This window comes from Oryzias latipes, chromosome 2 (assembly GCF_053564925.1).
Source record: "Oryzias latipes strain Hd-rR chromosome 2, Olatipes_Hd-rR_3.1".
In the NCBI taxonomy this organism is placed as follows: Eukaryota; Metazoa; Chordata; class Actinopteri; order Beloniformes; family Adrianichthyidae; genus Oryzias; species Oryzias latipes.
Genome location: NC_136238.1, coordinates 27,287,696 through 27,313,652, shown reverse-complemented (window position 1 = coordinate 27,313,652; position 25,957 = coordinate 27,287,696). Strand labels below are relative to the sequence as shown.

The 25,957-nt window shown below is 42.1% G+C and overlaps 2 protein-coding genes, 1 long non-coding RNA gene and 1 other non-coding gene across 6 annotated transcripts in view; 2 read left to right on the top strand and 2 right to left on the bottom strand.

Moving 5' to 3' along the window:
- Positions 1-1,796: 1,796 nt before the first annotated feature.
- LOC144987875 (uncharacterized) lies at positions 1,797-12,794 on the bottom strand. 2 transcript variants are annotated; one of them, XM_078937577.1, is made up of 2 exons: positions 12,053-12,794; positions 1,797-10,083 (listed from the first exon to the last, which is right to left on the bottom strand). In XM_078937577.1, exon 2 carries the CDS (start codon positions 5,819-5,821, stop codon positions 4,808-4,810), a length of 1,014 nt encoding a protein of 337 aa, XP_078793703.1. In that variant the 5' UTR covers positions 5,822-10,083; positions 12,053-12,794; the 3' UTR covers positions 1,797-4,807. The 2 variants fall into 2 exon arrangements, with proteins under 2 accessions (XP_078793703.1, XP_078793701.1); XM_078937575.1 differs by having other exon boundaries at positions 1,797-5,929.
- Positions 2,169-25,957, top strand: part of LOC144988207 (uncharacterized) — a 211,330-nt gene continuing 187,541 nt past the window's right edge. Inside the window, exon 1 of the long non-coding RNA XR_013652050.1 lies at positions 2,169-4,539. This is a non-coding gene — a long non-coding RNA (uncharacterized LOC144988207). The remainder of the gene's footprint in view (positions 4,540-25,957) is intronic.
- LOC144987893 (zinc finger BED domain-containing protein 4-like) lies at positions 14,383-16,350 on the bottom strand. Of its 2 annotated transcripts, XM_078937676.1 has the most exons (5): positions 16,271-16,350; positions 15,801-16,187; positions 15,445-15,702; positions 14,716-15,338; positions 14,383-14,632 (listed from the first exon to the last, which is right to left on the bottom strand). In XM_078937676.1, exons 2-5 carry the CDS (start codon positions 15,825-15,827, stop codon positions 14,560-14,562), a joined length of 981 nt encoding a protein of 326 aa, XP_078793802.1. In that variant the 5' UTR covers positions 15,828-16,187; positions 16,271-16,350; the 3' UTR covers positions 14,383-14,559. The 2 variants fall into 2 exon arrangements, with proteins under 2 accessions (XP_078793802.1, XP_078793808.1); XM_078937682.1 differs by having other exon boundaries at positions 15,801-16,343.
- Positions 18,635-18,840, top strand: LOC144990740 (small nucleolar RNA U3). Its single transcript, XR_013654696.1, has one exon. It is a non-coding gene; the product is annotated as a small nucleolar RNA U3 (small nucleolar RNA).

The window sequence follows — 25,957 nt, the reverse complement described above, 5'->3', positions numbered from 1 at the left end:
AGAACATCTGCTCCGTCATGATGAGGTGATGAAGATGTTCTGATCAGAAGAGCATCTGTTCTCTCTGCTCTGTGGAAGAACATGAAGGACATCAAACAGTCTCAGCTGCAGCAGAAAGGACTGAGAAGCAGAGAGAGCTGGAGGAGAGTCAGCAACAAATCCAGCAGAGAATCCAGGACAGAGAGAAGGAGGTGAAGCTGCTTCAACAGGAGGTGGAGCCATCAATCACTCTGCTGATCAAACAGGGAGAAGATCTTCACTCAGATGATCCGTCTCCTCCAGAGAAGAAGCCGTGATGTGGAGCAGGAGATCAGATCCCAGCAGAAACTGAAGGGAGGCGGGTCAAAGGTCATCAGGAGCTGGAGCAGGACATGGCTGAAGAGGAGGGACGCTGATGAAGAGGAGGGAGGCTGAGATGAAGAGGAGAGACGCTGAAGAGGAGAGACGCTGAGATAAAGAGGAGAGATGCTGATGAAGAGGAGAGACGCTGAGATGAAGAGGAGAGACGCTGAAATGAAGAGGAGAGATGCTGAGATGAAGAGGAGAGACGCTGATACGAAGAGGAGAGACGCTGAGATGAAGAGGAGAGAGGCTGATGAAGAGGAGAGATGCTGAAGAGGAGAGACGCTGATGAAGAGGAGAGACGATGATGTAGAGGAGAGACGCTGAGCTGAAGAGGAGAGACGATGAGCTGAAGAGGAGAGACGCTGATGAAGAGGAGAGATGCTGACCTGAAGAGGAGGGCCGCTGAGATGAAGAGGAGAGACGCTGAGCTGAAGAGGAGAGACGCTGAGCTGAAGAGGAGAGACGCTGAGATGAAGAGGAGAGATGCTGAGATGAAGAGGAGAGACGCTGAGATGAAGAGGAGAGACGCTGATGAAGAGGAGAGACGCTGAGATGAAGAGGAGAGACACTGAGATGAAGAGGAGAGATGCTGACCTGAAGAGGAGAGACCCTGATGAAGAGGAGAGACGCTGAGATGAAGAGGAAGGCAAACATCTATCTGTTCCTGTCAGAGGAGAACAGAAAGGTGACATTGATGGAAAAAGCTCAGTCTGATTCTGATCATCCATACAGATTCACTGAATCTGTTCTGGTTCTGAGTAGAGAGAGTCTGACAGGAAGTTGGTACTGGGAACCCTTGTGCTATCTTAGATGACCACCCCCCTTACATTAACGTGTTCTCCCTACCATGACAAAGGTGGATAAAGGTGGAAAGATTTCATGTAATCCATGGACACCAGTGAAGATCACAAATCATTGAAGAAAAATGGTTCAGCACTGTCTAGTGGGTCTAGATGACCCAACTCCCAATGTTAAAGTGCCTAGGATAGCACAAGGGTTAAAAAGAAAAAGATAAACGGTTCACAGATTGATGAACTGTGCTTGTACATTGCATGTGACTGCGCAGCCGCACTTCCTCCAGACTCCACTGTTCATCCAGCGCTTTGATAAAGTGCTCTGGAATCCAGCTATGGTGATGTGATGAAGGCTTCAGTTTCTGTCTCTGCTGCAGACAGTGGGAGCAGAAGTTCAACAAACCTGTCTTCTCTGTTGCCTTAAAATCCCTCCAGTTTTCTTTTTAGAGCTCATGTTTGCACAAATATACATAGATGATTAAAGTTTTTCAAAAGTGACTCAACACTTTCTACAAAGTCCCAACAAAATCGTGAAATCACCACATTCTGACCTCAATCCAAAGTGAAGGAAAAGTCCTCAGGAAATAATCCGTTCGATTTGCAGACTTTCCTATGCGTGTTCAAAAGTCAGGAGAGAAAAACCAGGATTCGACCGGATAAAGATAGACATAGTTTTATTTCCCTAACAAAATTTCTAAAACAAAGTTAAGACAGATATCTGGATTCTCAAACTAGAAAGCCTACAAATGCACAACAATTGTATTAGACTTGAGAACAAAGGAAAAGTTCTGCAGAGAAATTTTGATCATGGCGGCCGGATCTCCTCTCCCTGGACGCATGGATTCGTTGACAGCTGGACCGCCTGCTACCACCAGACCATATTTGGAATTCGCGTCTGAATCTGCTCGGAGGGCAGATATTCCATAGCAGGCGCTGGAGTGAAAAGTCAGCCTCTTCTTGGCCTGAGAACGTGAAGATGGCTCAGTTCCCACAGATTGGATCTTCAGCACAGGTGGTATAAATCTGGTCCACGACAAATTTACTGCTTCTCAGCCCATCTCCCTGAGCTTCACACAAAAGATCTGGTCTTTCCATACAAGAGAGAAAAAGGGAGTCTGCATCCATAAATTTATCTAAAGGAATGTCAAAGAGGAATGAGCTTTTACAAGATAAAAAAGATTGTTCCATCACACTGAGCACTGAAGATTAAAACTTCAACATATAAAAGATAAGACAAAAAACATACATTTCTTCAATTCCCTTTCTTGAGCTCACGAAGTGAGATCACAAAAATTCATGACCACATCCCTAAACAACAAAACATTTCAACAGGTCCACATGACCTGACAGCTGTGGTCGCAAACCCTCACAATCTGTAACACAAAATCAATGTGAATAAATGAGCATTACAAAGGAAGTAGGTGACCCATGAGTGCAAGGAAAAACCTGTCGGAGCATACTTAGACCTTCTTTGAGAAACATTCAGTGTGCAGTCGGACAGAATTGCAACAACTCCGTGCCCCATCGGCAGCCAACCCTAAGGATACTCATGCATCACCAGACATTACCTCTGCACAATTACATTAATAAAAGTTACATAAAACAAGAAATAAAGTAGCAAATAAAGAAAATAAACAAATTCAAAAAAGCAAAAAAGATAACACTTCCTGTAAAGAAAAGGAACACCTGAAGTTAAGGGAGGAAATGGAGACATGTTAGGGGAGAACAAAATCATACAAGCTGATCTCAGAGCCGGGGTGGTAAAAAGGGGTCGCTGACAGGTAACATGGCATATTGTCTGTGCTCCCGATCCTTTTCTGTCACATGTTTCCCAAAAAAAAAGAAATCAGCCAAAAATTAAAGCCTTCCCTCTCTTGGACTGGGAGAACCCCAGGCCACTAGTGGAGGGAAACATTGCAGACTTAGAGGTAAAACACAAAGCACATAAAACTAGATAAATTGAAAATAAAAAAAATAAATTGAAAGTAAAAATATAAATTGAATCTAAAAATAATTGCAGTTTCTTCTTAGACACTTTAAAACCCAAATCATACAACTTCAGGAGAAGATCTTTCGTTGCTTGAATGTAGGTTTCAGTAGTTGGGGCTGCCAGCAAGTGGTCAACAACATACATCAACAAAACACATCCCTCTGGTAGCACAATATCCTGCAGGAGAGACTTCAGATAGTGATTGAAAATGCCAGGAGAGTTTTAAATCCTTGTGGCAAGCGTGTGATCTGCAAGCGGACACCTTTATACTGAAATGCGAATAGGTGTCTGCTGTTGTGTAATGGAATACAAAATAAGGCGTTGGCCAAATCAATGGCAGTAAACAACACACATTGTGAGGTTAACGTTGACAGCATGCGATGTGGGTCAGGCACAGATAGGACTGGAGTAGTGTTTACGTTATTGACAGCCCTTAAATCATGTGCCATGCGATAAGTTTTACCATCAAATTTTAAAACCGGTCTCAAGGGAGTACACCACGAAGAATGCGAATGTTCAATGACACCAGAGTTCCACACCCCAATCAAAGTTTCCTTCATCTGCATCCGTCACCCAGCAGTACTGTGGTCTGAACACCTTTGCTCCTGCAGTTACCTGAATCTCCACCGGGGGGACGGTGGAGCCTGAACCAACATCAAATGAACCTGTGGACCATAAAGAGTCAGGGAGCGTTTTTAACATCGCCTCTGCATCTTCATGATTCATCTTCTCTCTGCTGTGATGTCTGGCAATGCAGACATGCTCCAGTACTGATGAGTTAGTGGTTGGAGGCAACGTTATCCTGTACAATTTTGTGGAGGGAGAAAATTGAACATCTGAAAGAGCACAATGTTGCCAGTCTGTGTTATTAACTCCCCTCTTAGTCATATGTCCTAGCTGCTGGGCCTCAAGACCAGGGGAGAATGCTAATGATATATGAGGTACAACTCTGTCTGACATCGGGTACCATTGCAATTGTGAGTGTGTGAATGCACAATAATTTGCTACACCCTCAGGGCCAATATATGTCAGTGGAGTTTAAATGGCACGGGTGGCCTTCTACCTGATAAAATTCTTTCTGGTACAGTTGATCATCCTCTCTGTCATAATAGAGTGTGCAGTGCAGGTCACCCGGAGGCGGAAAATATGGCTTCAAGGACAAGATCCATGGCTTCCATACCTAAAATTCATGAAACACACCTGGCGTGTCAGGGGCCTCTGGATCCCAGTGGATGTCAGCAGTGGGGGTTGGCTGTGGTTGAGGCTGCAGCAACCACTGTCCCTCATACTGTGTGGCATGGCATCCAGTCAGAACATGTCCATTCGGGAAAGTGATCTGTATCCCATCTGGAGAACATAGGATACTGGCTCCTGTTTTGACAAGAATGTCCCGTCCCAACAGATTCACAGGTGTGTGTGTGGTGAATGCACAAATGAATGTTCCACCATCTGACCGGCCAGTTCAAAAGTCAGTGGGATGGTCTTTTGCAGGTTTTGAGGTGTCCCAGAGAAGCTGACAAAGTTCATGTGTTCATTTTTCAGACCAGATGGAGGTAACTGACTGTTTATAGAGGAACATGTTGCACCAGTGTCCACTAGACCCATCATGGGGACCTGTGAGCTTAAAAGGGACCATGGCTCCTGCATCAGCAAATGGTCCCAGGCCTCGTGGGCACCCCTAGTGGTATTGTCGGACTTGCCACCATTGTGGTCCTTGCCACGGTGGAGGAGGGGCTTGGAGTGGTCGTGGGTGCTGTTCATTTCCGCCACGCCCTCTGGCCCTGGTCTGTGCATGATGCTGTTGGGTACCTTGGTGTGGGCAGTGTCGTGCCCAGTGATCCGGAGCGCCACAGATGAAGCATTCATCTCCAGCTGCTGCTGGGGGGGGTCCCCTGGGTGGCCCATGTCTTCCAGAATATCCGCTCCTTCTCCTGCCCCGGCCTCCGAATGCCTGAGCCTGCCACATCATTGCTGCTGGCTCTGGGGGTACTAAACTCATCATGTTATTTTCTTTTTTAACACCTTTTTTATCCTGAGTGGATTCTTTCCGGGCCTGTGCTAGCTGCAGTCTGAGTAATTGGGTTTTCAGCAGTTCAACTTCTCCCTCTGCTCTCTCCTTTTTCTCCAAGTGTGCTCTGCAGTGATGAATCAAATGCCTCTTAAATCGACTCTCATCCCCAGCCAACAAGTCTGGGTCTGCTTTTAATAAATCCTGCACGTCCTGAGGCAATCCTGCCAGGATTGCTGTTCTAAACATGACTGTTTCAGGGGGTGACAGGCCGGGGTCTCTGCCCTTGTTGTCAATCCATTTCTGGACACACTCGGAGTAATATGTGCTGGGGTCCTTATCTGTGTAGGGGAAACTTGTTGGAGCTGCGGTCACTGGATCAGGAAAAAGTTCCCTCATTGCAGTAAAAACTGGAGCTTGAACGTCCACTAAAAGAGTGGAGTCTGGGTGGTCCTGCACACCCGCACGCTGTTCCATAGACTGGATCTCAGTGATTGTGGCTGTTACGCCTAGCAATTGTCTCAAGTCTCCTCCCTGTCGAGCTGGAGTGCTGTGTGAGCAAACGTAAGCGTCTGCTCCTTCACTTACCAGTGGTGCAGAGGGGTGTTCTGTGCGAAGGTTTATGAGGTCTCTGGAGGGGTTTTCTCTGTTTTCTGCCATTCTGGGTCGCCTTTCCCGCAACATTGAGGCTATGTGCTGCTATTCTTCAGGAGTCAGGTCCTGGTCCACAGGCCTAACAAACTGTCCTCTCACAGGCCACCTCCCCGCGTATCTCAGCATCGGGTACATGTCCTGTGGAGGATAGGGGGGAGGGGGTGAAAACAGGGGGCTCTGTCCCTACTGGAAGGGAGGGGTAAATGCCAGAGAGGGGTGTCTGGAGAGGAGATGTTGTCACGGCAGATTTATTACTGTCTTGTTCTGTCTTCACCATAGTCAACGCTGTGGCTGCAAGAGTCAGTTGATGCACTGTGCGTTTAATTTTGTCAGTTTCCTTATGCTTCCGTTTAGCTTCCCTTTTTTCTTTCCATGAGACTTCTTTCACCTTCTTATACAACTCCTGCATCTGTTTTATCATTTCCAATTCTTTTTCCCGTAACTGATGAATAAATGTCATCGTACTTCAAGTCTGTTTCAAATCCATCTGAACCAATACTTTATGCAATTTCTCCTTGTCCTTATCTTTCTGTTTCTTCTCTATTCAACCCAACACCTGTCCTTCTAAAATCCCATACATTTTATCTCATTCGCCATCGTCAAGTCGTCAGTTTCCTCTGTCGTCATCGTCAAATCATCTGTTGTCCGGACTACATCCACCATATTGTTCACATTCTCATTCACATTCTCTGTAAAATTCACCTTTCATGTTTATTTTAAATCCTTCTTTGGTCACTCTCCTTATAAAAAATAATTTGTAGAGGTCGCCTCCTCCTTCGTGTTTTCAAATCATGCTGCTACGTAGTCCTCAGAACGTCTACGTTTGATAGTTTCATACGTATACGGGTCACTTTAAAAGATGATTAAAGCGGGATGTCAAAAAAAAAACGGATATAGTCAGAAAATCGGATTTGGGCATCAAGACCCGCAGTGTAAATGCAGAATAAATCTGTCAAACATCCAGACTTAAGATGAGTGAGATGATAGAAAAAATTTCACTTTGATGCAGACTCCTCAAAATCCAGTAAACCCTATGAAGTACATACATTTTATGGATGACAACTATTTTTTATTAGGAAGCAGCTGTTATGGGAGAAGTTGGGGCAGTACCCAGGCGCAGAGAGGATGAAGGAGACAGGAGGTTGCAGGGGAACGGGGGCTTTAATAAGTGAAACTACAAAACCAAAAACCACTGCTTAAGCAGGCTAGAAAACTCGAAACTTGAAATACTCAGAAGGGGAGACATGAAAGCTACACAGAGAAAAGGGGAACAGCATAACATCAAACTATGGACCAGCACAGGAGAAAGGGAAGGACAGGACTTAAATACATACAGACAAATGAGACACAGGTGAACACAACCAGGACAGATGGGGACCCAAAGTAAAACTCAGCACAGCAACAAAACAGGAAACCCTACAAAATAAAACAGGAAATGAACGCAGACCTCTAAAGAAAAACAAAGAACCAAACACAAAGGCAAAGAAACTGAAAGGCGTTACAGCAGCTGTTAGTTTGTTGCAGGTCTGGAATCAGAAGCGGTGAGTCTAAGAGCGAAGGGGGGGTCTAAGGGCAGGGATGTCCAGTTTAGTTTAGTCAGTTTGTTAGTTCAATTTAGTATTTTCCTGTTGAATTCCATGTATTCATTAACCTTTTTGATTTGATGTTTTACTTTACAATTAGCGGTACGAAGCCCATCGAGACGACCGTTGTGATTTTGGGCTTTATATACAATTGAATTGTATTGAATTGAATGAGCCCCTCCCCCACATAGTTGTGGTAAAAGTAAATGTTCAACCCCGTTACGTACACTATGGAATCTCCATGAATATTAAAATAAAATTGTTTATGAAAAATTCAATATGATTAAATTGTTATATGTCCCCTTGTTCTAATTAAATGATTTCAAACTGAACATTTCTCTTAAATAAATGTTTTTCTTCTCTAAAATCCTAAAATGTGACTAACTGGCATAATTCCAGTGGTCATTTTCCTGAAATGGGCAAATTATTGGAAGATTTGTAATCCAAAATACAGACTTTAAGATAGTTCTCATCCTTTTAGACAAAAGTCAACACACAATTCTGTATTATTATTATTAATACTATTATAAATAAATGACACTTGTTGTGTTACAGGGTTGAAACAGGCATAACAGGGTTGAACATGGTGACGGGGTTGAAGGGACAAACACAGATTTAATTCCATCCTCTAAAATTCAATGCTGGGAGTTTGTAGCAGAGTTTTCATTTCATAAGCACAGGAAAATTAGAAGGAAATTGCAGTTTAATGAAGTTTATAAAAATAATAATCGAGAACTAAAACAGCATATGAACATAGAACCTTATCTGCATTTTGAATTTCTTCCTCTTTGGTGTTTTTTGGTTCCTGGGATCATTCTACTCACATCATCTTTAACACAGAATCCCTTAATTTTTTCTTTTGAGGCTTCAGAAAACCTGCTGGATCTCTTTCAGGATTTTTCATTTTCTTGTTTTAGAATCCAAGTGAGTCATTTTCAGATTTTTGCAACCTGTATTTGATTTTTATTTTCAGCTGCTTTATTCGTCTTTGGTGATTTTTTTTATATTTATTTCTAATTTCTTAAATGTAATTCATGGTAAAGTAAGGTTGTTTTTTTTGTTTGGGGATTGATGAATTTGAAGTTGGTCTTTTTACTTCTGAACATGGTGAATCAGAATCTGTTAAACGTTGGCATATTTTTTGGATTTTTCTTTTTCAGTTTTTTCTTGAAGTTCAGCTCTTTGCCTCTTGAATTTATTTTTTGTTCTTCTGTCCTTCCTCTGAGCAGATAGACGCTGCCTACAAAGGAAACCAAACTTTGGTTTGTTTGTGGAAAGGATTCCCTTTTGTCCTTGTTTTATAAGGAATGTAAAATGAATTGCATCAAAGGACATTTCATAACACTTAGGGTTGTGCCGATGGACGATATCATCGTCCATCGTGATGGGTGACTGACATCCCGATGGAGAGACCACCATCGTGATGCCACGCCCCCGCCACGTTGCGCGTCGACACCAGAAGCCGCGGTTACATGTACAAAATATCCTGATGGGATCAATGGTCGGATTAGAATCCAACCGTGTAGATGGGCCCAGAAAAATGTTTTCAGAATATAAAAACGTTCACTAAGGTCACAATTTCGGTCGGAATAAATCATTTGCACATGCGCAGTATTCGCACATGCGCAGTTTGAAAACCGGAAGGGGATACAACTTCCGCCGAGCGGCTTTTTTTCCAAACTTTATTGAATGTTACAATTCAATACAAAACGATAACAGCGCCGAGCGGCTATATACATTGACATGTCAGCTCGGTAAAATACGAGATGATCTTCTAAACGTGCTTTTAATAATGTTACGGTTATTATGAAACACCTGTTCGCTCATCATTTGAATTTTAATCCGTGTGGTCAGTGCTTTTTCTGAACGGAGCCAGGATTAGCAGTATGCTAACACGGGCTAACAACATTAGCTTTGGGTGGCGCTGCATCCTGTGAATAACATCAGCCTTTATTTAGTCGGGACACGACTGGAAACACAAATCCACGTGATTGTTTCAATGTTTTCTAAGGACTGAGCGACATTTCTGCTTTGATGCTCACCCCTCTGTCTGCTGACGATCCGAGCTGTGCTCAGACACACGTTTAGACCCGGTTCTGAGTTCGGTAGGTAGTACCCCTAGAGCTGCGGGACGGATCGCAGTCTTAAATCTCCCACACATACCGCTCATGTACCCCCCCCCCCCCCCTTCCCATCAAACACAAAGCTGTAAATCCGCACTCCGCCGGTCCACTCCGCCAGTTAAGTGCGGGAGCGGACTACTTCTTTTCTATCTTGCTTGTTACTTTTTCTGTTAAAGTCACTTTCCCTTAGTTTATACTGGATCATCGCGGATTAACCATTAGTTGGGAAATAAAATGAAAAAAGCAAAATAACGAATAGCAGTTATATAAGAACGAAAAATGTAAAAATACCCCCCCCCCGACGATGTCATCGTCCATCCCGATGGTTGACAGCAAACATCGTCAACGGCCAAATTAGGGGACATCGCCCAACCCTAATAACACTGCTTCCTGTCCAAACCATGAGTATTGTTGTGATGGATCTTCTGCTGAAGTCACCAATTCTTTGAGCATTTCTTTCCTCTCTTCTTCTATATTCTTCTTCCATCTTTCCAGCTCTCTCTGAAGGTATTTCTCCCTGCTGCTGGTGCCATCTCTGCTCTCTTTGATATCAGATGCATCACCAAAAAGTCTTCTCCACTAAATCCTATGGCAAATATGATAAATATTAAATAAGATATAATTAAAAATTTGATCCTATTGCCAAGCAAGGATTATTAACTGTTTGAAATAATTAAACATCTTGCTAATGCATGTTTATTTTTTAAAATAAGAATACTATTTAAAATGACTGCCTTGGTCTGAACTGTCTCTGTCCTGAGTGTTCACCATCAGACCAACCTTTTTCCGTCCATCTGTCCTGATTCTCTCTCACCTTCGTCAAAGCTGTTTGATATAAACTTTGTGTTGGGAAGATTTTCAAAAGAAAACAGACTAAACTATATGTAAAAATAGAGACATTTTTTTATTTTAAGCATATTTTTATTCATTGTTGTCAAAAATCTCCAAATGTTCAACTAAGATCCAAAATGTCGTTCAGGCAAAGTGATCACTCACAAAAATAATAATTATCCAAACTTTTAACATAGAGAGAAACTAAATCACCATCTAACCACCATCACACATACTTCTACTTCTAGGAGCAGCTTTTATCATCATTCAGTGTTGTTTCAAAGGATAAAAACTTTATCAGTGTTTTGGTACATCTAGTTCAAAAAATTATTTAAAACAAAATAAGAACAAACAAGCTCCTTTATTTTCTCCAGGATTATTGATTCTGTAAAATCTGATCAGTACAGCTGGAAGACACTTGGGACCATTTTATTGGTAGCCGGAAGTGTTTTTTTTATTGAGGTTTTTTGGAGGATTTCTACTGTTGGTGTTTCACAAAATTAGGGAAATGCCAAATATTTTTGGAGTAATCCCACTGATGAGTTCTATGATTTAGTTTTTAATGTTTTATAGACCTAAAAATGATTTTCACAATAACAGATTTTAAAAAATCAAATCCTCTGAAATGTTTCACAAAGACACACAAAACAGAAACAAACTTATTTCTAAAAATGATGCAGGAGTTCAGCTCTAAAAATTGACAAAAGAGCAAAGAAAACAGAAAGACATGATTTGTTATTTCTTTCCTATTATTAACATTTCCAGACTTTTGTTCTGCAGCATCTTCATATTTGTATAATTTTGAGAGAATTTATTTTACGGAAAGCAAAATTGGATTAATGTTCCTGTTATTATTCATATTTATGTTCAAAACGTTCAGTTTTAAATGTCTAAATGTTTAGGTTTAGTTTTTTTCAGTAAATGTTTATCTTGTTCTGCCTAAAACCTAAAGCATGTTTTTAATTTAGGCCCCTGTGTGACTGAGTTTGACCCCCCTGGAATACGAGTCTAGAACATTCATGCATTTTGTGTTAAATGGTCAAACAGAAGATACAGAACACAAACGGATGTTGTCAAATGTGTGTGAGCGCGGGGGGGTTCCTTGCCCGGTGAGTGAGTTTGTTTGGAACCACCACTGCTGGCAGCTTTAGCCTGAATGTTTCCACCTCTGTTTCTGTCACTACTAGAACCTTCCTGCTGTCTCTCAACCATTACAGCAACTTTTCTTCATTCCTTCTACATTTCTGGCATTTTCTGTTTTGGGCCCTCGATTGTTTTTCTTTTGCCTTCTCATCAGATGTAAACACGGTTCAACTAAAAGTAAGCAACAGCGCGCTCCCCCGCGCGCGTCCCCGCGAGAGACGCGCTGGGGCGCGCTCTCTGGGGGAGGAAGGAAGCGAGGGAGGAGCGGCTGCGGTGCTCAATCGGTTACAATGAGCTTCTGTTACTGATCATTTCATGTAAATCTATGTTAACAAACAGCTGTGATAATAAAAAAATACGAACTATAAATAACTTTTCCATGTTCGTTTGGCCAGCGCCCTACGCGACGCAATGCTGGTCTGCTGGGACCAGAGTTTCTCTGAACCGTCTCAACACATGAAAACTTTCAGAGCGGCCATGTTGTCAGTCTTTCAGTTGTGTTTGTCTGCTGCTCTTTTCCTCACAGATCAGAAACAACAGCTTCATCATGATGAGAACAGAAAACAACTTTTAAGACTCACCGAAGAAGAAAATGGAGAAACTCCAACGTCTGTGTCTGCTGGACAAACTCTGCTGACTGACTGAGAGCAGAACTCCTCCCTCTGTGTGTGCGTGTGTCTGCTTGTGTGTGTGCATAATTGGCTGCGACTTTTCTCACTTCTGCGACCCCTCACTTCTCTACAGAAATCACGTGACTCCGGTTGCAGCAGTCAATATGCTGCTGGGTCCTAAAGAGTATGAGGTTCAGCTCTGAGATGCTGAAATATACGGAGCCCCCCAGGTGCCAGTGGTTAAAAAATCTGATAAATGATGTGCACGGACTGTGGCTTAAACAATTGTGTTTCGTACTGATGCTGAATCGTGCATGCGCACCAACCCCACTTGGACAAACTATGTAGCGTTTAGATCTGCTGGGTTCTAAGTATTTTCATTTCATGTTTCCTTTTTTAACATAAAGTTCTTTTTCTTCATAAGTTGTGTCTGAAATTATTTTTTGTAGTGTTTATTGAGAGATTTTCCACAACCCACTTGTAAAAAGATCTGTGGCTGCTAGAATGAACCTGCTGCTCCACGCGAGTCTTGTAGCTTCTGTTTGCAGGCGGGGGTGAGGGGGGGTTACAGTGTGAGCTACAGAGGAGACTTTGGACCGAAGTCATCCTGCTCTGCATGAGCGATTATCATTACGATCAGCATCCTCAACAGACTCAGAAAAACACATTGATTAGGATGATCGTATTGGTAAGAACTACATGTGATAAATTGGTGGAAAACACACTTTTTTTCAAATTGACTGATTTTCTGTTGATTTGTATCTCCATAACAACCACTTTATGTTTTTATTGCCAGAGGATAATGAACAGATGGACGTCAGTTTCAGACGAATCAGAAAAAAATCAACTTTGGATTTCCTTTCCTTTTTGATGCTATTTTCTCCTCATATTTTAACACTTATTGATGAAAATAAAAAAATAAAATATTAGTTCAGATACAAATCTTAATTGTTGTGTTGTTCAAATAAACCGTCTTTTAGTTCAGTTTTATCCTGATGACATTATCACCGCATCTTTTCCGAACTTTTTTTTTTTAAGTTTTGTATATGGCACGTGATTCAAACTATAATAAACACATTAAACACATTCATCTTTGCTGATAATCCTGTGTTCAGACGCCAAGGGTTCCTATGGGAAACCTTTTATCACTCTCCTCCTTCTCTCCTTGCACCGGCCTGCGTGAGCGCTGCTGTCAGTACTGTCTCTTAGAAGCACGAGGCACATGCGCACTCTACTTACACACAAGTGCCCTGTTTCAGAAACACACACACATCCTCATTCTACAACAGAAGTTTCTGTTTTGCGAGGAAATACGACAAATTTACTGCGTTCTAATTATTCATTTCCATTACAAGCTGCGTGCGTTCTTAAGTGCGCGACACGGCCGCCCGCCGGAGGATTTTGTGTTGGGGGGGGGGGGGGGGTATACTGTTCTTAGTCACTGTGTAACACCAAACATGAACGCGCGCTGTTAGATTTCCATGAATATCACTATATTTTTTTGTTTGGGAACTATTTTGTGGAGCGCAAAGTTACGTGTCTGTATAAACAAAGGCGGAGCCTCCTGCCCCGTGTTCTTCGTGGGTGTCAGGCTTCATGGCTACCGGAAAGGTGACAAAGTCTGATTATTACTGAGCAACATATAATATTCTGACAAGATGCTGCCAGGGGGATTTTGTGTTTTTTTTGGGGGGGGGGGGCTGCGGCTTCACCCTCCTTGCCACCAGTGTGGCTCCACTGGTGTGTGAATGTGTATAAATGTCCTGGTGATGGTCAGAGGGGCCGTAGGTGCGAAATGGCAGCCACGCCTCTGTCAGTCTGCCCCAGGGCAGCTGTGGCTACAACCGTAGCTTACCATCACCAAGTATGAATGAGGAGTGAGTGAGTGAATGATGGACACACTGTAAGCGCTTTGAGCGTCTGGAAAAGCGCAGATAAATCTAATCCATTATTATATAAGTTCCTGGTCAGCTGGTGCACTTCCTGCTTCCTGTTGGCTACTTCTTGCTCTCAGCTAGGGATGGGAATCAAAGCCCCATGAAGCTCTCATGGGGCTTCGTGTAAATGTGCCAGAAAAATGAATGAAGCATTTGGGGCTTCGAAACCACACAGAACAGCGGCATCTGGTGGCAGACAGGACGTATATCATCTACTCCACTAAGTTCCTTGCCCTTGTAACACTTGAGTGTGGAAATAAAACAAAGACAATGTTTGAAGATTTGTGAGAAGTGCTTGTGTTACATTGTGAATGCCATGTATAAAGTGAGAATGAGTGATTGTGAACCAGGTTCTAACATGACTGGGTGGGATACACGTTATAGATTTTTATTTAAAAACAGAATTTTCTCCACTGTGCTGGGCTTCAGCCTGTTTCGTCTTTGGCTGACGATTTCGCCAGCCTTGGAGAAGATCCTCTCACAAGGCACAGATGAAGCTGGTGTGCATAAAAACTTCATTGCCAGCTTGTAGAGATGTGGTTATAAAACCTTGTGGGTAACCCAGTATCTCAGTGGGTCCTGAGTCCTTGGGATGCGAGGTTCCTTTAAGTACCTAGAAGGACATTAATAGCCTATTGTCATGCACCAGTCTAAAATGAGCAGAAGTTATGATGAGGATTCTAATCTTTACTGTACCTCTGAACCTCCACTGTAGCACCGGCAGTTGTGCTGGTCACCTGCTGTTGAACCCCCACATGCCTGTCCAGCAGGGCCCAGAGACCACCATCTTCCTGCTGACTTGAAGGACCTTCTCTAGGTGGCGACTGTGGCTGTGCCTCTGGAAGTAGCGCCTGCATTGTTGCAGCACACTCTTTAGTGAGTCGCTCTATGGCCGTGTGGGCAGAGCCTTGGCTGCAGAACCCCAGCTCTTTAAACCTTGGGTCCAACAAGGTTGCCATTGACAGAGCAGTGACCTTCTCCAGAGCTGAAAACCTCTCATGGAGATTGTTCTTCAAGTTAGTGGCCAGTTTTTCACCAAGTGGGTGTGTGATCTGACCACACCTGCTTGAGATGTAATGTTTCAGCATTTTGACCATGGGAATGACTTTGGATGCTGACACTCGTTTTTCTGTCGAAAGCTCAACTGTGGCCTCTTGAAACGGTGAAAGAACGCTCAAGCAGTGGTGTATGGCCTGGTAGTCCTCTGAGGTGAGTGGAGGAAGGTCTGTATGGAGGGTGGCCAGAGCTGCCCCCAGTGGCTCTCTCTCCTTAAACAGCCTTTCCAACATATTAAATGTGCTGTTCCATCTTGTTTCCACCTAAGATAAGACAGCAAGCACATTTTAAAGGAGAGAAGAAAGTAACACAATAAACAACTGCAAAAACATGTAAAATCTTAGATTTAAAAAAAAGAAAATGTTTCACCTCTTGTATTAATTTGTGCTCTGGCCTGGCCAGCTGTCGCTGCATCTCTGACAGCTTCTCCTTCGCTGTGGTGCTGGATTTAAAAAGACCGACAATCCTACGCCCCTTACTTCGGATATCCTCTAGTTCAGGGGTTTGGGCAAGGGACTTTTTCACCACCAAATTAAGCATATGTGCAAAACACATTATGTGCCGAAGCAGTAATATATTAGCACATGCAACCATGTTGGGAGCACAGTCTGTAACCAGGCCTGTCACCTGGAAGAAAGATTACAACATGTTCACAAATCATGTATATTAGGTATTGGGAGGCCATATTGATGAATGATCTTGTACTTTATTGATCTGGCTCGCACCTTCCCTTTAATTCCCCATTCTTCCATGAGAAGATATTTGGCCTCAGCCAAGTGAGCTGCAGTGTGGGTTTGGCGAAACTTCAGAACCCCCAAGACCACAGAGGCCAGCTCCACCTAGAATTAACAAAATCAAACTGAGATACATAAACCAAAGCATTGCACAAAGCAGGGGATACCTACCTCCTCGGTGATAAAATGGCATGTTACAGCCAAGTAAGCATCCATGTTAATGGATGTCCACATGTCTGCTGTAAGGCTGACAGCAGAGGCCCTGCTAACCACATCTAAAGCCTTCTCCTTTTTGGCTTTGTACTTCTCCTCCACCATTGTCCTCAAGGCCTTCCTATTAGGAATTATGTAGGATGGGTCCAAAAGGTTGACAAAAGCCTAATAGTGACAAATAAAATACAGCTTATTATGTACACAAAAACATAAATAATGTAAATGCTATATAATATTAGCCACCTTACCTTGAAGCCTTTGTCTTCAACAATTGAAAATGGTTGTGCATCCATTACAATCATATCCACCGATGCAGAATCAAGTTCTTGCTTTCTTGACACTGCAAAATATACATATGAAGGTAAAAAAAAAAACATTAATTGTAGAAGCTGAGCCTCAAACCCACAACCTCAGCATTCACATGTCACTGATTTTTCCACTGAGCTATCTGTTTTAATTCTAACTTAATGTGCCATTAGTTGGATATATTCTTATTACCAATACGAGGTGGATTGAAGGCTTGATTTGCCGACTGCGGAGTTTCAACATGATGAACGGAGCGGAGATGTCGCATCATGGAGGATGTACTATCATTAAATGCAAATTCATGTTTGCAAATCAAACATTGCACCTAAGAAAGAAATGGAAAGAATAAAAATGATTCCTTTCAACTGACAGACATACCTATAAAACTGACATAATCAGCAATGGCTACTAATAAAATAACGTTAATAGTGTATTACCTTATTTGGAGAAATCAAGTTGAAATGATCCCAAGCCACAGAACGTTTTTTACTGGGTGCCATGACGTTGATTCTTACGATACACGGGAAACAACAGAACTGGTCGGGAAACGTTGTTTGGGATTCATCTGTATTTATAGACAACAGCGCGCCCTTCTGATCAAACACACCTGAGATCTGAAACCTGGTTCAGGTGAGTGATGCATTTGGCGCGTCATACGTCATCAATCACGTGATCTGCGCTGGTTGACACACGCTTCGAAACATTGTGCCGAAACACTGTTTTATGAAGGTGAACCGCGCGCCGAAGCCCCGTGTCAAACGGGCCATCCCTAGTGTTAGGTAGTCATACAAATTTAAGTTGAATAAACTTAATTTACTTAGGTGTGACCAATTGAAGTGATTCAGTTAAGTTGGATCAACTTTTATCTTCTGAGAGTGAGCAACAATATTAATTTAAATTTGGGTCCAACTGCAGTATTTAGATTGAATCAACTTAAATGTATTAGTTTGAACCTAAGTACATTAAGTAGGACCAATATGATTCATTTATTTTCAAGTAAGGCTATCTAATCATGTGGAAATCATTTCCATAATTTGTTTATGTTCATTCAAAGTGTGAGTGTAGTTTACCTGCTTTGTTTTGTCCTTATTCAATAAAGGAATATAAAGGTTGCGTCAGGAAGGGCATCCGGCGTAAAACATTGCCAAGTTTACCGTGCGACTTGTTCGCTGTGGCGACCCCTGATGGGAGAAGCCGAAAGAGGAAGGAATGTTACACATTGTGTTTTCATATTCAATGGAATGTGTATTATTTTGTATGACAGAGTACTAGGGCCCCACTGAGGAAAAAGGATAAAGTCATAAATTTATGAGGCTGGTTCTTTCTGCAGAAAAGCAACATATTCTTTTTACAGTTTTGATAGTTATGAAAATGTGATACTTCATATTCTGGCACATCAGCATGTCTTCGTTTATGAAACCATACTGAGGTACAATTTCACGAAATGCCCCACATCTGTCATTTTAACAACTTTCCTCCTTTAAAACAACTGGTTACAATATTATGACTTGTCTTTTTTCCCTCTGTGGCCCTAATATTCTATCATTTTACATATAGCCTTATAGTCTATGGGAAACTGTAAATTATCTAATGATAGCAACATCATCTAAAACTCATTATTTATCCAAAATGATTGAAATTAATGATCACGAACGTTTAAATAATGACAGTGGGTGTAGTTATATGTGATAACAATGTATAGTGAGCAGTGAAATAACTATTGGTTTCCATTTTTGGCGACTGCTGACTGACGTTAGGGATGAGATTAAATAGATCCTGGAATTTAGCCTGGTCTGGAGCAGGCTAGCTCCACAGAATAAATCTCCATGGTATTTTATACCATAACATATCCTCCTGCCCCCTATCCAGCTTTAGTGCAACCGGATTGGGGATCAATTGAGCCAGGATCACCAAGATATCCTGGCTTAATCCCTTATCCTACTTTTGTGCAACAGGCCCCAGGAGCTCATGAAGGTGGTTCTGTTGGAGCAGAGAGCAGAACTCTGATCCCAGTTTCAGGAACAATGCAGGCTCATGTTCTGGACTGAAGAGTTCTCCTGAAATGTTCTGTTCAGACTTCTTCAGGATCACATCTGTGTGTGAATGTGGAGGTTTGTCTGAACCAAGCTGCAGCTCACTTTGAAGCTCCTTCAGGCTCACACAGCAACAATGACAAAGACTGAAGCTGCTGTGCTGCCCTCTAGTGGCAAACATGGCATCTGCAGCACACATTTCTGCAGGAGGAGACCAGGAGCAGGAGTTCCTGTCTGCAGACAGAAGAGGACAAACAACATCCAGAACTCACTAAGACTCTACTTTCAGGGATCATTTCTTTAGTCTGGAACTAGAGGATTGTGTTTCTACAGAGGTTGGTCTTGCTGTCCATGATGATGAATGAAGATGTTTCCTTCAGAGCAGGAAGCTGGGGAGAAGATGAGAATCTTCTTCACTGATGAAGACTGTTCAGTGTTTCTGGATGTGACACTGAAGGAGGAAACATTGTCTGAGTGGACTGTTGGTTTGTTGGAACCTGAAATGGATTTTTGTAACGAGTTCTGCCACAACAGTCTCAGTTGATAAAAGGGGATATCCCATGATGCACTGGGATCCTTTTCAGTCTTTGTGTAGATTTATAAGCCTGTTTTATTTCATGTTTGTTGTTTTTTCTCTTCATTAATCTGTAATTTGAAAATCTTAATTTGAAAATGTTTTTTTCTCAGCTTTAGGAAGCGACACAGAAATCTGACACATTTTTCTGCAGCTGGAGATTCTAAATGTGTCTGGATGGAGGTCAAACATCTTTGATGGTTAAATCAAGAATTATTTTAAATAGTTTAGATGAATTTCATTGTAGATGTTCTGTACTCCACCACTTCTCTTTGTCCTTCTGCTTCACCTCAGAACTGCTGCTCCATATCCTCAGACGATGAAGAAAACTGAATTTTATGTTTATTAAGACAAACTATTATGATCTAAACCAGGGGTCGGCAACCCATCGTTTCGGAGCCACGTGTGGCTCTTTCATCCATCTGTTGTGGCTCCCTGTGACTTTGGAAAATAATGAGTATTTTATAATAATTAAATTTTATTTTAGTTTGTTCATTTTTCATGGCATTTCAAAGGCGTTGCTGGCTCCGCACGAAGCGCGAGCCACGTAAAGAACAGCTTCGTAATGATCTCGTATTTATCGGGCGAGAACTGCAGAGCTGATAGCAGGGAGAGGCACGCGGGGCGGCTTCAATAAACACTCCGATCTTCTGCCGGGAACTTGACGTGCCGTGGGGCAGAGAGCAACTCGCTGATGACAGACTGAGAGTTCGCGCCAGCGTTGCCAGATAGAGTCACAGGTTTCCAGCCCAAAAGTCATCTGAAAACCGCCAGACCCAGACAAAAACCACCCAACACAAGTTTTGATTGTGTTTTTTTCCCGTACTGGACTGATAAAATGAAAAAAAATTCTAAATAAAAGATAGTTCAGACTAATAATAAAATGTGTACAATATTGAATATTTCTTCAGTGGGCCGCTTTCTTCCATTCATTTGCTTAACCCGCTCTATCCCCGCTATAACCTGCGTCCGGCTCTTTCACGAAATGCCCCACATTGTGCGGCGCTGGAGCGACCCGACTACCGTATTTTGCGCGCTCTGTGTAAGACACACTGAGGAGCGCGGGGGAAAAAAATCTCAGCTGCAGAGGATGTGAACAGGTGAACAGGTAGAGAGGAAAAGCAGGTAAAGAGGCAGAGGAGGGGCTTTGGCTTCAAACTCTGTCAGAGAGATGCAAACACGGGCGTCAGATTGAGACGCAGCTTTCCCTGCGGGAGTTGAAGCAGAGACTTTCTCTGGGATGATTTTATGAAGTCAAACATGGAAACATGATTACTAAGTAGAACTCTTCAAAACAATAAACCTGATCTCTCCACATTCTAAGTGTCTACCATGCATTGATAAACACATCGCTCCATGCAGCGATCAGACCAGAACCAGTAGCTCCTCCCAACGTGGCCGCGGTATCATCCTTTAAAGAACATAATGTGCATTTGCAGCGACGTATGCTTCAGATGATGTCCGATTGGCCAATCTACATGTCAATCAAGTCCCTTACTTCTCAGTGAGGATTTTGATTGGCTGGTGGATTTTAAAGAAGTACTTTTTTTTTTTTAATCTTTTCTGGCCCGTGATCTACACTCATGTCCTTGAAGGTCGACCGGTAGATCGCGATCGACGTAATGAGCACCTTTGAATAATATATACATGCATAATATATATAATGATGTCATAACGGGTTGTGGCTCCGAGTGCTTTCTTTTTTATTAGGGGCGGTCCCAAATGGCTCTTTGAGTAAAAAAGGTTGCCGACCCCTGATCTAAACCAATCAAAGCTGCTGCTGTTAAGATGCTGACAGAAATGTTTACATCCTGCAGGTTTACCTCAGGTTCCTCTCCTCTCTTTCCCTTTTTTGATGAATTTTTCTCTGTAATTTGTTTTATTATAATCAAGAAGTCTGAATAAAATGATTTTCCTAATGTTCTTCTGTCTCTACATTACAAAGGTACTGAGTGTAGAAAGAAGAACAGGACTTTTCTGTCACTTTGGATTGAGGTCAGAATGTGGTGATTTCAGGTTTTTGTTGGGACTTTGTGGAAAGAGTTGAGTCACTTTTCAAAAACTTTAATCATCTATGTATATTTGTGCAAACATGAGCTCTAAAAAGAAAACTTGAGGGATTTTAAGGCAACAGAGAAGACAGGTTTGTTGAACTTCTGCTCCCACAGTCGATGCAGCAGAGACAGAAACCGTCACTGAAGCCTTCATCACATCACAGGCAGATAAAGGAGGCAAAAACTTCTCATCTCCACTTTTATCTTCTGCTTCATTTTGTTCTCAAGACTCCAAATAAAAGTTTTCTTTTGTGCTTTGACAGGGAACAATAGTACATTTGAAATAATATCACATATCAGTGAACTTCCTGCTCAGCCAAATGGTTGAAGACATATATTTTTAAAACCTTGTTTTTATGTAATGTTTACCCAAAGCAATAAGAAACACTAAATAAATGTTTTTCATTAATATTTTTTATCTTGTTAAAAAATCGTTCCTGTGTCAAAAAAACCTAAAGAAAATCCTGTCCTGATGAACAGAAACAGTTTATAAAAGCTTGTAGATTAAAAACTAAACTCTGCAGAACACAGTCTCTCTGCTCTGCTCCATTCTGATCCTCCTGCAGACAAATAGATCCATGAACGTCTTTGTTTTCCTGGTCTGAGCTGGAATCTGGATCTAAACTCTATCATTTTAACTCTGTTGGAGAGTAAATTTGACTATTTAGACTGGGACCAAATACTGTCTTTTTCAGAGTAAAATTGTATTCAATTTGAGTAAAATTTTATTTGCTGTATGTGTGAGAATTATTCTGGAATTACTGGGTACATTTTTCTGAATTATGGGTTACAGTTTATAAATTCACATGAATATTGAGGTCATGAGAGAAAATCTCTATTTTCTAACCCTAACCTTCTCACCGCAGAAAAGACTAGAAATCTTCACACCACTCTAGAACCATCTAGAACAGTATTATGGGATGTTTTTCAGCTGAATCACTGGGATCCATCTTCATGTTATCATCAAAGTGATCGTGTCAGATGAAATCTTTCCTGTTTGAAGGAGTTTCCTTCATGTCAAAATAGGATCCCAGATCTCCCATCAGGCCTTGCAGCTCCTGACTTTGTGATGAGTTCCTGCAGAAACTCTTGGAAATCTCATGTTGATTCTCTCCCAGTTGACATCCATGGAGATTTTCACTGCTGTTGTTCAACTGTAGAGTTTGTCACAGACGCTCAAACTCATGAAGAGTTCAGCTGGAAGTTGAGAACGAGGCTTTGAAACCAGCAGCAGTTTGAGTCCATTCTGATGTTCCATTCAGGTTTCTGCTACAACAAGCCTTTATTTTGAAAGAGCCAGTGGGGCAGAAACAATAGAAGGAGGAGATTACCAACCCCCCCTGGAATGTTGCCCCCTGTGCAGTGGACTAGTGGGGGCAGGGACGGCTGAACCAATCACAGAAGACTGTTGCAGCTTTCCCTCCAAAAGTCAACCAATCAGATGTTGTTGTTTGGATTCTTTGTCTTGAAGTTTCACATGTGGAAGCTTCCAGAGTCTTTTCTGTTTGGTCTGCAGGCTGAGCAGAACTGACTCCTGCAGGATCACAGGAACTTTCAGGAAAATCTCCAAACAGGAGAAAAGTTTCTGTTTGGACCTTTTTCTGGGATTGTGAGACTAGCAGATGATCGATCGGAGCTGCAGTGAAGAGGACGGCGGTGTTTGTGGGAGTTGGAGCTGAAGATCGGAGCAGGAACCATGTCTTCAGAACCTCAGGAAGGTTCTGTCAGAGAACAACTTTCTGCTGCTGAAGGAACCATCGTCCAGAACGAGGAGGAGCTCTGTCGTCAGCGCAGACTGCTGGATAGCAGCTGGAACCCGCAGCTGCAGCTCCACATAGTTGGTACGTGACTAAAAATTTGAATGATGCCGCATTGAAGCTGCATCACCCAGAGTTGTGTGAGAGTCCGTGGTTGTTGCTGGCCTGAAGCCGACACAGGATACCTTTTCCCAGACGAAGAGACAGAGCAGCGGCAATAACAAACGGAAAACGGTATCTGTCCCTGCAGCGCGGCGGAGAACGAGGGGATTTATTGAATGCAGTAGAGCCACGCTTTGACATTCCCTCTCAGAAATACTGAAAAAGGATCCCTGTACTGTATGCCCAGACCAGAGCTACGGCTGAGATGGAAACAGAAGAAAGAGAGGCATCCCTGCCCTTAGACCCCCCCTTCTCCTCTAAGCAGCGATAGCGGCGTCTTGATACTAAAGCCTGTGGTTCTCCAGAAAAACATGAACATATAAACATACATCACATTCAGCTTTCCCCCAAACGTGCTGTTCACAAAGATGTTTCTAAGTTCTAAGTTCCTCATGGATTTTATCTCTGGTCATTTATTTTGGAAGCAGTTTATGTCTTAAATAACTTAAAGGAAAGTTCATAGTTACTTGATTTGATTTTTCTGGCAGAATTTTATTATTGTTTAAACCACATTTGCACTAAATAGTGTCATATTGTTTTTAACAAAGACAATATAATTGTTCACAGAATGAGTATCTGATTCACAGCTATTCCTTTTTAATTAAGCAATGGCTATGGGTTTGTTTTTCAAAAGTTTAAAACAATGTGCCTGGCAGCTACTTGACTTATTCATTTTTTATCCTGTTCATCCTGTTTAAGAAGCACACAGCTAGTAATGGAAACTAATAAAATGGAAATGAATAATCTGAACGTAGTAAATTTGTCGTATTTCCCCTGAGACGGAAACTTCTGTGAGGGTGTGTATGAGGGTGTGTGTGTGCTTCTGAAACCGCGTGCGTGTGTGTAAGAAGAGGGAGCTCAGAGGGAGTTAGAGGAGAATAGTAATAAAAGATTTCCCCCAGAAACCCTTTAAGTCTGAACACAGGACTAGCAGAAAACGTCAATTATCAGCAAAGATGAATGTGTTTAAAATAGTTCCAATCATGCACCATATGCAGAACTTAAAAAAAAAAAAACGTGCGGTGATGACTGTTATCGTCACACCCGACTTCTTTCAAGCATTAACTGGTTCTGTTCCACAACTTCCCTCCACCACAGCTTCCGTTTTTACATCTCCTTCTTAACCAGGGCTCCAGACTGACTTTTATTCACTAGTATGGAATCACATCTCTGCCTTAAAGTGAAAGGGCGTAAAAACAACTGAGGGGGCGTATTCAGGAACTGAGTGAGTGAACCTCACAACGCGCAGGCGCAATTCTAACCAAGCGACCCCACATTTTAAAACTGCGCGGCCAAAATCCTAACTAAACAGAGAATCCGCACAGTCAGTTCTCTTTCGGCCCCCGCCTGGATTTACGCTCAGTGTTAAGGGGGCGTTTTTGTCACTAGGTTGCGGTATTCAGGGGTGTATTTATCACTTGGGGGCAGGGACCTTTCTGGATGATCTGATTGGCTAATATTTGCATGTCAAGCAGTGGGGCAGGACTTTCATTTTGGGGCTTTAATAGAAAAAGAACGGCGGCTGTAACGTGGATTAAAAGATTTAAAACAGTATCAAATGCAGTGAATTTTACATGAGAAAAACTTACAGCACATCAAAACCTGCTGCACTTTCTTACCTTGGTTTTGGGTTGTCGGTTAACGTTTTATTCCATGTTACATCCGCTGTTTTTTCTATGAATGCCTCTAACACGGGGGGAGGGTGGCAACGAAAAAGTTTGACACAAAGAGCCGACATTTCTAAGAGCCACACCACACATTGCCCTGCCAGACACACACACAAACACACAATTAAAGTCATATTATTTAATAACACACCCCTCTCCTTACAATACAACAGCACTGGATTAAACTGTTTCAGTATAGTGTTTTTTCTGTACTTAACATTAAAATACATACCGGTGAAACGTGCGCGCTGGTGTGTGTTTGAAAAGGCAGCGAGTGCAAAACTGAGTTGGTTGTAATTTATTTTTCAGTCATTAATCAGCATTTATAATCCATCAAAGTCCTTATCTTCTGCATCTGAAACAGCTGGGCCACATTTCTATCAAAACCGCCGGCTTCCCTTTCCTCATCATCAGAGTCCGTCTCTTTGCTATGCGGCTCCTAAGAACAGTGAAAGCAGACACCTCAGGCCAAGTTTAAGTCCTGCAGTCCAGAAGTGTGGCGTGACCCGCCGGCGCCGCATCCCGGTAAAAGGGGTAGGAAGGACAGCTTTTCATTGTCATCTGCTGGAAGTAGCAGCGCTGAGCCTCGAGTCGATCTTCCAACGCAGGCCTTTCCTTTTCCGCGGAAACTCAGCTGCTGCTGCGTCTTCTTGTTGGTTTGGAGTTGGTTTGCCAGCATCCTCACTTGTGAACCATGGATTCATTATTTTAAATTCTTTGACAGCTGAGGTTCTATAAAGTTATATATTCATAGATTCAGACTTCCTGCTTCAATAACTCTTCTGATCAACGTTCAAATGTGTCAGCAAGTATCTCAATCTTTTTGTATTAACACACAGAGTGAAACACAAATGCATTTTTAAAGAAAAAAGATCGTTTTTATTGCCTTTTAATCAGAATTGTTCGCTTTCAGCAGTGAATGCAGACATGCAGCAGCCGGCTGCCAAGGGACAGTCAACAAAGTGCAATCTCTGTGAAACACCATTCTGTAAAAATCAATAATCTCACAAAAAGAATAAATGTCTATATTAATATGAACTGGTAATGAAGACTCATCAGCCGATTTGTATTACAATAAATATTTTGTAGGAAAGTCCATCTTTATTTTATCTTGTTGCCTATACTTTTTCAAATGTTAATAGTAGAGCTATGACGGTGTCGAATTTTTCATCACCGCTATCTATGCTATACTTTAGAAGTATAGCATAGATGTGTACTCCCCCTTTAAAAAGTACTAATTTAATCAGAAGCTCAATGAGCAAAAGAAACATTTCCAAACTTTCCACAAAGTTGACTTCTATTGAACATTTCTTTAACTCTATAACATGAAATAAAAATATATAAACGCACGGTGGCGCAGTGGTTAGCGCTCTTGCCTCACA

Excerpts from the sequence above, each read along its gene's own strand:
- LOC144987875 (XM_078937577.1), bottom strand. The coding sequence starts at position 5,821 with ATGTTGCGGGAAAGGCGACCCAGAATGGCAGAAAACAGAGAAAACCCC.
- LOC144987893 (XM_078937676.1), bottom strand. The coding sequence starts at position 15,827 with ATGGAAGAATGGGGAATTAAAGGGAAG. Across the intron at positions 15,703-15,800 it reads AATGGGGAATTAAAGGGAAG|GTGACAGGCCTGGTTACAGA; the intron begins GTGCGAGCCAGA and ends TCTTTCTTCCAG. Across the intron at positions 14,633-14,715 it reads GCTACAGTGGAGGTTCAGAG|GTACTTAAAGGAACCTCGCA; the intron begins GTACAGTAAAGA and ends ATGTCCTTCTAG.